We start from the raw sequence: 12026 nt of genomic DNA on the forward strand, positions 1-12026 counted from the left end.
GTTAACTCTGAAAGGTAGGAGTGTTTTGTGGATGAGGAAACAGACTTAGAGAAGTTAGTTATGTCCAATGTCACACATCTAGTGATGGCAGCAGTGGGAGAAGAGGTTGGAAAAACAGATTGGGAAGTTCAAATAGTCTTAAAATGGTATAGGAAGGAATTAGATTGCATTTCACTAGACAAGCAAAGGCACTGATGACTTCCAAGTAAGGGAATGGCTCTTTGGGGAAGACATAGTGTGCTGGCAGAAATGGAGTGAAACAGAAGCATTGTGGTACTGAATTCCAGGAGAGGCCATTTCCAGACTATAAGATCAATGACATTTCTGAAGCTGTGCAATGCAGAGGCCTTGACTGTTACAATTCAAGTTAAGCCCCTGAACCAGGATAGTAGTGACAATAGGAATAGGGAGGGAGGAGGGAATAAATGAATAGATAGGATCAGATAAGAACTGAATAGCATGGGTTAAAAGCTAGGATAGAACCGAAATGATTATCTCTCTGATATAATTTATGAAGTCAACCACAAATATTTGCTAAACATCAGCTCAACTTTCTAAGTCTAAGAAGTACTAGAAAGGAAAGAGGAAAGAAAAAAATACAATGATGAGGATGGTATTATCAGCAGAGAGAAGACAAAATGCTCACTCATACATGCTTAAGGGAAAGCTGGAGAGGAAAAGAGCTTCAGAGCCCAAAGCTACAGGAAAGATATCTATGATGAGGACTGAAGTTTGATAAAGATATGTCCTTGGTGATTTGTGATCAAGTTCCAGGATTGAGAGTCAAGTTATAGAGTTAGTGAGTAGAAGAGGGAGGACTTTTGGAAGAAAAGCACAAGTCAAAAGGCTTGAGAACAAGGCTGCTTTTTGGACCGCTCGAGTTTATAGCCTCAGGAAGCGAAGCAGGCAGCCACACTATGTGTTATAACAGATAGGCTGGTAGAGGTACTGCATACAGGAATCCAGGTGCAGTGGAACAGGAATGTATCTAAAGGAGGATGAATCCAAACTGCTACCTCTCTCCTTCCCAGGGCAAGGCGATTAGACTGTTCTCAGACAGAGGACCCATGTGCGGTGCTACTTATCTTACGTGTACTGCCCTATTCAGGCTTCACCATCGAGACATGAAGAGGTAGGTGCTGTTACTACTTTCACTTTGTAGATGAGGAACGAGGCTCTGAGAAGTTACATGAGTTACCCAATGTCACAAGGTTAATAAATGGCAGAGCCTGGATTATAATCAGGTTTGCCTGACCCTATGCTCTGGAGATGGGGAGCTGAGCAGAAGGCTGAAGATATATCTATCCTAGAGAAATCAAAGAGGGTGGCTTAATACTTCCTCATGCATACATTCTATAAAGGGGGTGAATGAGTAGCTCTTCCCTGCTCACTCTAAGCCTTAGATAAGAAAGAGACAGACCTGGGAAAGCCATACAGAAAAACTTGCTGGAAGTGAAAGTTTGGGTCCCCAAGAGTGCTAACAGTAGGGAAGTCTTTTCATGGAGATTAGGTAGCTTCTCTCTGGGAGGGTGTGGAGAGTATATGTCCATGACATTGGAAAGTTAGATCAGTAGCCTGTGTTTACCATACTCTTTCCCCCAAGAAGGTATTCTCTCCATGAGAATCTGGGTATGGTGCAGAGGAACTCTGAAACCCTGAAACTACATGAAGAACCACACGTGTGGTGGTGTAAGTGATAGAGCCTTCTTGGGGAGAAGAGCTCATCATCTTGTCAGGGAAGACCTCACCCCTGCCTTGGAGCTTGTAAAGAAGGAGACTACAGGCAACAGACAAGCTACCTGAATGTGGTGGTGGAGTAAGAAAACTGGGAGGAACTGGACAAGACATGGAGGGTTCCTAGCTCCATTACTTTCTCCCTTTTGGCCTTGGTCAGTAGAGGACATGCAGCTGCTTCCTGAGAGGGGCCTACTTATTCCCGCTATCTACCCACGTCCCCACACACCCTGTACAGCCACTTCTACATGGGGATCACACTTCCCAGACAGGTCTCACCTGGATCTTCTCTTGGCGACGCTGTTGCTCCGCTATCTTCCTGGCTAGAGCCAGCTTCTTGGCCCTAAGTTCCCTGATGTCATCCTCGCCCCCACTGCCTTCAGCTTCTGAATCTTCCTCAAAGTCTTCAATCACCACGTCCTCCTCCTTTGGATGATGAAGAAGACCACAGGGTAAAGAAGATGAGAGCCAGGTACTTCCTGAATCATCCTTCTGCCCCTGCAGCCCCAGTGCATGCAACTACTCTTTGCCCACAATGCCCCAGCTTATGTTTCCCTTCTTTAAGAAGAGTAGGTTGAGAAAATCTGTTACTCTTTCCCTCAAATTGCTCCCTTTTACACTCCAGGGTTCCTTTCTTACCTATTCACACCTAAGTCACACAATTATACCTGTATATGTGTATGTTTGAATTCATACTCCTTATTCTCATGCATATTCACAGAGTCCAATTTCGGACCTGTTTTCATTTTGAAATCACAAATGATTCAAAAGGGTAAACAACAGGGAAAGCTAAACTGCCCAATTTAAATTTAATTCATGCTAATGAACTGATAGGAATCAACTCTGGCCAACATCTGTGAGTTACATGATGAGGCTTCCTTGCCCCAGAGAGCATCAGGAGCAGATGCTGTCGCTCAGCAGACCTTGCTCTGGTTTCTTTTTAAGACCACAGCTTGGTGGTGTGTGGGGACTGCTTGGCCCAATTACAGGAATTCACATGACATGGCCTTGTTCAGCTGCCCTTCCAGAGCTTGGGCAGGGTAGGAGGTGGCTAGCTAACTTAAGGAGCAGTTTAAGGCAAGCACAGCCTTCCCCAGGGATGGCACCTCCCTGATTGCAGCCTCAGCTCTCAACAGCCATTGCTCCCCGGGTGGTCCCAGCTCCATTCCTCTCTCTCTCACTTTTGGCCTTGGTCAGTAGAGAACATGCAGCTGCCCCAGAGAGCTTCGAGGGACACAGTCAGCAAGGGTACAAGGGGAGAAATGCAGCAGGGGATGATTCCTATGATTGTAATAGGATGATAATGATGATAACTACATCAATAGCTACCATCTACTTAGGGCTTATTAGCCAGGTACTGAGATTTGCATTTTTCATATATTAACTAATTCAATCCTCACAATGGCCTGTGAAATAGCTGCTCTAAACATATCTTTGTTTTGTTGTGTGTGTGTTTGTACGCCTGTGTGTGCGTATACTACTAGGGCTTGAAGTCAGGGCCTTGTACTCTTGCTCAGCTTTTTTTCAAGGCCAGTGTTCTACCACTTCAGCCATACTCCATTTCTAGCTTTTTGCTGGCTAATCAGACAAGAGTCTCTCAGATATGTCTGTCTAGGTTGGCTTCAAACTGTGGTCCTCAGATCTCAGCTTCCTGAGCAGTTAGGATATAGGTGTGAGTCATTGGTGCCTGGCTTCCATCCCTTCTTTATGCAATTTTTTTTTTTTGGGGGGTAGTTCATGGGGGCTTGAACTCTGGGCCTGGGCACTCTCCCTGAGCTCTTCAGCTCAAGGTTAGCGCTCTACCACTTGAGCTCTAGGGCCACTTCCAGTTTTCTAGTGGTTTATTGGAGATAAGAGTCTCATGGACTTTCCTGCCTGGGCTGGCTTTGAATGGTGATCCACAGATCTCAGCTTCCTGAGTAGCTAGGATTACAGGCGTGAGTCACTGGTGCCCGGCTCCATCCCTTCTTTATAAAATTCAGAAACCAAAATTTAGAGAAAGACAATGTTACATACTAGGTAGCAGCTGGCAGAGTAGAGATTCAAATCTAAGGAAGTCTGACTTCAAAGGCTGTACCCTTGGCAGGCACTGGTGACACACCTGTAATCCTAGCTACTCAGAAGGGTGAGATCTAAGGCTCTCAATTTGAAGCCAGCTTAGGCAGGAAACTATGAGATTCTTATCTCTAATAAACTACCGAAAGTGGAGCCAGAAGTGGAGCTGTGACTCAGGTGGTAGAGCACTAGCCTCGAGCAAATAAAGCTCAGGGACAATGCCTAGGCCCTGAGTTTGAGCCCTAAGGCAAGTAAGAAAACAACAAAAAAGTCTGTATCCTTATTAATCATAACAAGCAAACCCATAGGGTTAGATTCCTAAATTGAGACAGAAGGCCAAGACCCAGACCTTAATGGCTCAGCTTTGTCAGGCTATTCTAAACTGTTCTCTTTTCTGTCTGTGATCTTCTTGGCAGAGGGAAGTTAAGTAAGTGGGTGAGTATGTAGGTGATCAGGGAGCAGGGTCCAATGGAGGATGGGTGGTCAGGCAATATCCCCAAACTAGACTCTGTCCTAGTCACAAAGAAGGATGCTGAAGCATCTTCTACTTCCTCCAATGGTCTCAGTGACTTGTTTTGTAGTTGAGGGGAGAGATCAGATCTAAGGATGGGGCTAAAACTGTTGCGGTCTTGAGAGGTCTAGGGGTCTGGGTGCTATTCCCAGGCACCACTCATTTGTTAACCCCCACCCATGGGAAGGAGGAAGACTAAACATTTGCTTCCTTGTTCTAGGGGTTAACAGAATAGGAGCAAGTGGAGATAGGATGCCTGTTGGCCCTGTGAGGGAACAGTGCCCCTGCCTCCTTGGACCAGTGATGCACAGGGTTATCATGTGCCTGAAATGAGCTGGATTAAGGTCAAATGAGGGTCAGAGAAGCTTGTCTGAGGTTTGCTTAGCTCTCATAGCAAACGAGGAAGTGCAAGGTTATGAAATTACACAGACCAGGGTAAGTAGGGTTTCCCAGAGACCACTAACATAAAGGAACCCAGGAGGCTCGTGGGAAAAGGAAGAAGTGGGCAGCCTTGTGTGGGTCACAAACATTTGCCTGGTCAGAAAGCCTCAGAAGGAGGCAGAGCTATGACCTGGGCACAGCTAAGATCTGGGTCCAGAGAGCTGGTCTGCTCCTTGTGACACAGGAGACACTTCTTTCTCACTCACTTGTGCTGTAGACTCTACACTACTGGCTGGAGACACCTCTTAGGGACTAGCTTATCCTCCATGTTTATCCCTGCCTTCCAGTATAGGTGAGACAAAGGAGAGAAGCACAGCTTTCTGCCCCAACCTTCCCACAAGTGCCAGGGATGTGGTGCCACTACTCCGAATGCCTTAAGTGTGGACATCCCCATGGCTTTGGCAACTCTACTGTCTCCTCCCACGCTGACAGCTCATTCTTTCCCGTTATTCTCTGCCCAGGTTTCATCTGGAGAGTCTGGAATCCTGGGCTCAGCCATATCCCTGGAACCACCTCTGTCCTGGAAGCTGAGCACTGTGTCATTAGGCGTGGGGTGGGGTTCTCCAGCTATCCCAATGAAGCCAGGCCAATACTGTTGCTCTGAAGACTCTGTTCCAAAGGTGGCCACTCTATCACTGCCTCAGATCCCAAATGACAGCTTCCAGCTGACATCTGGCTTCCTTGGCCTGTTGCTGATTTCATCGGTGTACCCCACCCTGCTCCACCGGGCGCTTGAGACTGCTGCAGGCCAAATGACTGTGTTGGCCTATGGGTGACCTGGCCTCTGGCTAGAATTGCTTCCGTCCCTTTCCTCATTCCCACATTCCTTCCCACCTAAGACCCCTGTTTTTAACATAGTGGGGAAAAAGAAGGAAAATCAACCTTCAGGGAAAAGTGAGATGTGTATGCACAACCAGACAGAATTATCTATGCCCAGATGCACAGCAGGGAGGGTGACAGTGATGTTAAATGCACACATGCTCCAACACTGTTACACACATGTGTTAAGAATCCACAGACAGCAGAAGGGCTGGCAGCAGTGCTCACTCCAACCAACACACAAACCAGGCAATGTAGGGCCACTTCAATGTCATCCTCAGAAAGACATATACATGATGGGTAGGGCAACTGTCAGTGAGGTCTGTAGCAGTGGGTACACAGGCTGGTGCACACATGTGTGTGCGCATATACACACAGAGTCTGGAATAAAGCAAGGGCTACAGGAACAACCAAGGGCAAACAAACAAGAGGAGAATTCCTTAATCACATCAGGATGTGCAGGAGGGAGGGAGGGAGCAAGGGAGGGAGTGTAGACTGGGGGAGGGGTGATTTTCCACCCGGGGCCAGCAATGTCAGCTCTTCCTGTATGTGTGCTGGAGGCTGGAGTTCAGGCCTGTGCTGCACTGAGCACTGTACATCTATAAACTTGATCCTCAGCCTGAACTCTAACACCCCCCTCTCCCCACTCCCTTTCCTAAGCCTCCAGAGCTGCACATTATTAAACTCTTTTCTTTCTTTCCCTCTTTTCTCCTCCAGTGCAACATTAAAAAGAAGCATCTGGAACTCGTAGTATAGTGAGATGTAGGCAAAGGAGGTAGACTGGCAGTAAGGGACACCAGCAGAGTGCAATCTCAAGAAGCTGGCTGTCCCATCAACAGAGACACTGCTCTGAGCAGTTATAAATAATCCCGAGGAGAAGCTGCAGTCTGGGCAGGGGGAGGGGAGCCTCCCCTGCCACAGTGGGCTCTTCCCGAATAGTACCTCATCTTCCAGTTGTTTTCCCTCTTGGCTTCCCATTTCCTTTCCCATGGTGTCTGGGACTGGTGCCACTGACACATATTTTCCACCCTTGAATGCCAGCAGAGGCTCTTCTTGTCCACAAAGGGCTTCCAGAAAATACTTCAGCACTGTGACCCTTTTGCAGTCGGCTGCAATAACCTACAGGGTGGGAGAAGAGAAGAAAAACAGCATTTCTGAAGGGGAAGATGAAGCTCAGAGACACTGCTGGCTGCAGGGCACATGAGAAGTGTGTCGAAGTTACTGGAAGGGAGGCAGTGTGAGGGGCAGGAGCGTGCGTGTGCAAGGTGAGAGAGGGCCAAGGACCAAGGTCTTCTGAAGGAAGGAAGTCACCAGGGTCTTGCCTTAGGTCATCTCTAGGACCGCAGACACCCCAGGACCGATGCCAGGTACCCTCAGGGTGCTTTTTAAAAAAAAAAAAAAAACAAAAACAAAAGTCCTGATATTAAAAAAAAAAAAAGGAATAAATTAAGTTCTTCTAAGTTTGGAATCCTATCAACTGGAGGGAGTGGAGAGCACAACACTGCTTTGTGGCTCCCCTTGCTGCCCCTCCCCAGGTTGCCTCCAGGAGAACTGGCAGCCCAAGTGCAAAGTGAATGCCTACAGCTTTCTTAGCTGTTTCATCTCAGCCAGGTCATTTTGAGCCTCTCTGAGAAGTTCCTGCCCTACCTTAAAGCTTCTTATGCCCCAGAGACTGGGGTCAGGCAGGACACTTTTGGGAAGAGAGTTGAGCAGAGCAGGTAGGGGTGTTCTACAAAAGCTCTGTTCATCCAGGACTCAGGCCAGTTGCTGCCATGTACACTTGCTGGTACTGCCAGATAAGTGGGGGCTCATGTAGCTGACAGGAAATTCATTACTCTGAGCTACTTTCAAATTTGTTAATGTCTCAGATACAAGTATCCAGTCATCTAGTCTTCCCTGTGAGACCACGTACATACATACACCTTCACCCTTAGCCCCACCTAGGTTGTTTGCACTCTTCTCTGTTCTTGCTATTGCATGCCCTTCTAGTCCCCTTGCCGACCTCTGGATCCTGTCTTCCCTACTGGCAGGGTGCACACCAAGGGCTCTCAGAATCGGAGGGTGGTTCCACATGGGAAACACATTGCAATGGCTAGACACACCACCAGGGGCAGCCCCCATATCATTATGAGTCCAGACCGCACTGAATGCCCCATATTTCTTTTTATGCCTTCCCATTTCTTTTTCTTTCTTTCTTTTCTTTTCTTTTTTTTCTGTTGGTCATAGGGCTTGAACTCTGGGCCTGGGTGCTGTCCCTTAGCACTTCAGCTCAGGCTAGCGCTCTACCACTTGAGCCACAGCGCCACTTCTGTTTTTTTTCTGGTGGTTAATTGGAGATAAGAGTCTCATGGACTTTGCTGCCTGGCTGGCTTTGAACCATGATCCTCAGATATCAGCCTCCTGAATAGCTAGGATTACAGGCGTATGCCACCCACACCTGGCTGCCTTCCCATTTCTGAATATGAAAAGGACTCAGAGCTGCATCACGCAGTGAAGGTCTGTTATAGAGAATGACTTGGTTCATTTGTGGGTACACTTACTCCCTCCCTCATCTAAGGACCACAAGCTCTCTGGCAGCAAAGACGACATCTCATACTTTACATACTTCACTGGCAAGGGCTGGAGAATAATTAAGAGCACATAGTAGGTCCACAGCAAACACCAGAAGACTCAGTGAAACTCAGTTGAGTAAACAAGATGATGATGTGGGCATGATTCGTGTTCTCTAAGTCACTTTGGAAATGAGCACCACTCAGCCAGGTGGGCTGACCAAAGAAAGTGCAGCACACACCAGTCACCTGAGTACTCCGTGACTATTCTTTGTCATCTTCTTCCCAGCCTTGGCACCATTCACCAGGGACCTGTGGTCACTGTAAGCTGGAACCTCAGGCTAAGTACCTTAACCATGTCTATCTCCAAGGCGGGGCAAAAAAGTTATCTGCTACTGCAAGGAGGCTTAGAAAAAGGAAAGCCTCTTGAGATTAGGGTGCCTGGTCGTAGGCTTACCTTCCTGAAGGAGGAAGGAAGACCCTGCCTTGGGTCAGGTCAGGTAACCATGGTTCCATAGCGTGTATTCAAACATGGGATGAGGAAGGCTAGAAATACAGAAGCAGGGGCTAAAAGGCATTAAAGAACAGAGCTGAAATGAGTAATAGCCTGGCAGGCAGCACGCACAGTGGCCTCCCTGCATCCCCAGCCTCTCACTTACAGAGGAAACTTCTGCATTTCCACAAGGCTGCCAGTTTCCTCTCTCTGGTCTAATTTTAACCACCTTGTCGTTACAGTGTGTGTCAGCCACCTGACCCCACTATGACCTCTGACCTTACGGCCCAGCTACTGCTTGCACTATGGAGAATTATGTAATGGGTCTAGGACTTTCCTTTTTGGCATGAGGCTGCTGCCACTGAATGGGAGGAGGTAGAGATGAAGGGATGAGAAGAGGGCAGAGAAGAGGATATTATAAGCTTGAGATGGTCCTTGGCTCACCTGAATGAGCACAGGGTCTCTTGCTGAGTCTACAATAGAAACCTATCCAAGGAAGGAGAGTGTGCTATGAGTGAGTCTTCAGACAGGTGGGAGGAGCATCATTGCTGGTACAGGCTGGGTGGTAAGCTGCTTGCCTCAGGAAGAGTGTGTGAATCCTGGCCAAGAGGGAGAAAGGCCACATGTGTGGACGTGGGACTCCTGGGGATGGGGATTTCCAGGGCACAGCAGGACCCTGGGAGGCAGACATCCTGAGCCTGCCTGCTGCACATCCTTAGAGGTTCAGTGGGAATTGTCCTCCATGTGGCAGACAAGCAAAAATAAGCCTCTCCCCACCCTGTTTTTCATTTCCATGCTTTCTGTATGCTATGTTCATGATTCTTCCTCTAGAGCAAGGGCACTACTGTCGAACTGACCAAAAAGACTTTCTTCCATTCTGGGTCTTTCAGCTGGTACTAAGAAGTCTGCTGACTGTTTAGAGAGAAAATTTATCTAGTCTTTTAGGAGTATCCTCTCTTCTTTGCAATCCAATCAGCAGGGAGAACAGAGACAGTTGTGCACATTCTCCTTAGATTTCTAAGGACAGTGTGACAGTGAGAAATGAGAGGCAGCAATGTCTAGGGCTTGCCCAGAGTCTGGAAAAACCTACTGTCATGTGTGAGACAATTCCTCCTTCATGTTGGAATAGTAAGTCTAGTACTACGGGAGAAGATCACAACTCCCTTCCCTGTGGCATTCTCCAAAAGTCTTGTGAAAATATTCTCCTATTCAAAGTCTGTAGTAGTAAAATCAGGGCAATACAAAAAAAAATGAAGATGACAGAAACACAAGCAGTTTAATATGGTTAATAGGGGAAGTCTTTCAAACAGCCTGCAAACAGCAAACCCCAAGATTATCTGCTTGTCCAAGGAGGACATCCTGGTAGGAGAGGGGTTAAAGCTAGGTTCCCTGTTTGGAGAGGAAGGAGTCCAGATGAAATCTATGACATAATTCCCACAGTAACTCTGTTCATGAGCACATTTTTCCATTCTGTATCAATGAAAAGCTGAGACAGTAAATGGTATATGTTCATTGCAATGTGGGTAAACAAGCAGTAGATCTTCTAGAAAAGAAAGAGCTGGGGAAGAGAAGCTTCTGGGATGGTGATAGTTGGGCTCAACTAGGGCTAGAGGTAGGTAAAGGATTGCTGGCCTGAGAACCTTTTCAGTGCATCTTCTTGGTGGCAGTCCTGGGCCTGCTGCAGGGAGACCCAATATAGGGGATTATCAAGAACTCCAAAAAAATTAACGGACAAATGCTCACATGAATCATTACAGTTCTGAACAAAACCTGGGGCTTTAGATCAGGGAAAAGTTGAAAGAAAGGCACCCAAAGAAAGTCCCTTCCTTTTCCCCTAAACATTGTCTGAGGCAGCTTGCCCCATCATCAGCAGGAACTGAAACCTCGAGCTTCAGGGCTCCAGTTATCACCCCATCAGGTCCACACGCAAAGAGCCAAGCAAAAAGGAAAACTGAAAGCTCAGTGTGGGGAGGCGATAGTGGCACCTGTCCTGTCCCAGGCTCAGTTCCTTAGCAACATAACGTGAGCCAGCAGTAGGGGAGTGAGAACTGGGGACAAGGAGAAAGCTAGGTCTTGAGAAAAGCAGGAAGAACCTTTGAGAAGTCCGGCTTATTGGTCTTCATAAGTGGGGAGGTGGATAAGTAAGAAAGAATGGTGAATTTTGAAAAGTAGTAACTCTCCATAGCCATCCTGCAGGGACCAGCACAGCCTGGACAGAGATGTCCAGTGATGGGGAAAGGTGAGAGAGAAGGAAGGTGGGAAGAAGATGAGAGAGAAAAGGAACTGACCACCAGATGACACATATTCATGTACACTGAGTTCCAAGGCAGCACCCTAGAGCAGCCTCTGGGAAGGAGAAAACCCCTGTGTAGCCAGGGAATATGAGTAGGGGTTGGAGAGCTGAACCAGGCCTCTGGATGCAAGCTCTAGGGAAAGAGGAACTCACAATATTTTTATTGGGTCCCTGTTTCTCCAAACAGGCCTCTTGGAAGGCATGAGTAAAACAGTTGCTAGTCATTTTGTAAGATTTCTTCTGCTGAACTTTTGGCTTGTGGGAATCAGAATTTAAACCTGCACTATCAGCCAGTTTTTTTTTTTTTTTTTTTTTTTTTCTGATCTGAAAAAGTCTAGCTTGCTACTGCTCCTCTAGTTAAAGAGAAAAAAATCACACAGGTTTCCCCCCACAAACTCAAGTTTACAGGTTGTTTTTCTTGTTGCTCTTAAATGGAGCCAATTATTCTCACATTTGTTGAAACCTTCAATCAAACTTTATAGCTTGTTAATTTTACAGAATGTCCTCAGAGCAAATAAGATGCAGACAGGAAAAGTGAAGTCTTGCTAAGATTATTAAGAAACCTTAAAATAGCCTTCAAATCTACCACCAAGACTGGTAAAATACAGGCTGCTTGGCTGGCTTCTGAGTTCAATTAGCAATAGGCTAATTATCATCTTTAATGAGCCAAGCCTATAGGATTTGCTACAAGACTAATATGTTTTCACAAACCAGAAACTTCTAACTATGCACATCTCACCCTCACAGGAGACTGAAGGGCAGAAAGCACAATTCTGTGCAGGCCAAGGGTGGGTCAGCCTGAGAAGGGGTCTGCCAATGAAAATTCAGACACAGAAATAAAGAATACCACACAGGGAATCCTCTGGAGCTGGGAAGACAGAGGAAATGGTTTATTCACATTCCTAGGGGGAGGGGCTTCTTGGCAGGGAGCAGACTCCTGGCAGGAGAGAGAGAGTGGCTAGAAGGATGCACAATCACTCAGATGATAAACGCAGCACTTTAGGACAGGGAGAGATACTCACAGCCTACCTGAACCAGAGCAAGTTGATCTGGAAGGGAGAGAGAAGGTCAGGGGTCAGAGAGGAGGAAGGAAGCTGTGCTAAAGTTTTGAATGACCATGGGTCAGAAGAA

The 12026-nt window shown here is 47.0% G+C and overlaps 1 protein-coding gene across 2 annotated transcripts in view; it reads right to left on the reverse strand.

Moving 5' to 3' along the window:
- Smg6 (SMG6 nonsense mediated mRNA decay factor) overlaps positions 1-12026 on the reverse strand; it is a 249850-nt gene that overhangs the window by 17094 nt on the left and 220730 nt on the right. For both annotated transcript variants that reach the window (XM_042672392.1, XM_042672399.1), the window contains exons 14-15: positions 6503-6679; positions 2014-2160 (exon numbers count right to left, since the gene is read on the reverse strand). In XM_042672392.1, the coding sequence (XP_042528326.1) occupies positions 2014-2160; positions 6503-6679 (324 nt within the window). The remainder of the gene's footprint in view (positions 1-2013; positions 2161-6502; positions 6680-12026) is intronic.

The sequence above is a fragment of the Dipodomys spectabilis genome, unplaced genomic scaffold (assembly GCF_019054845.1).
Source record: "Dipodomys spectabilis isolate Male_0828 unplaced genomic scaffold, ASM1905484v1 ptg000018l, whole genome shotgun sequence".
In the NCBI taxonomy this organism is placed as follows: domain Eukaryota; kingdom Metazoa; phylum Chordata; class Mammalia; order Rodentia; family Heteromyidae; genus Dipodomys; species Dipodomys spectabilis.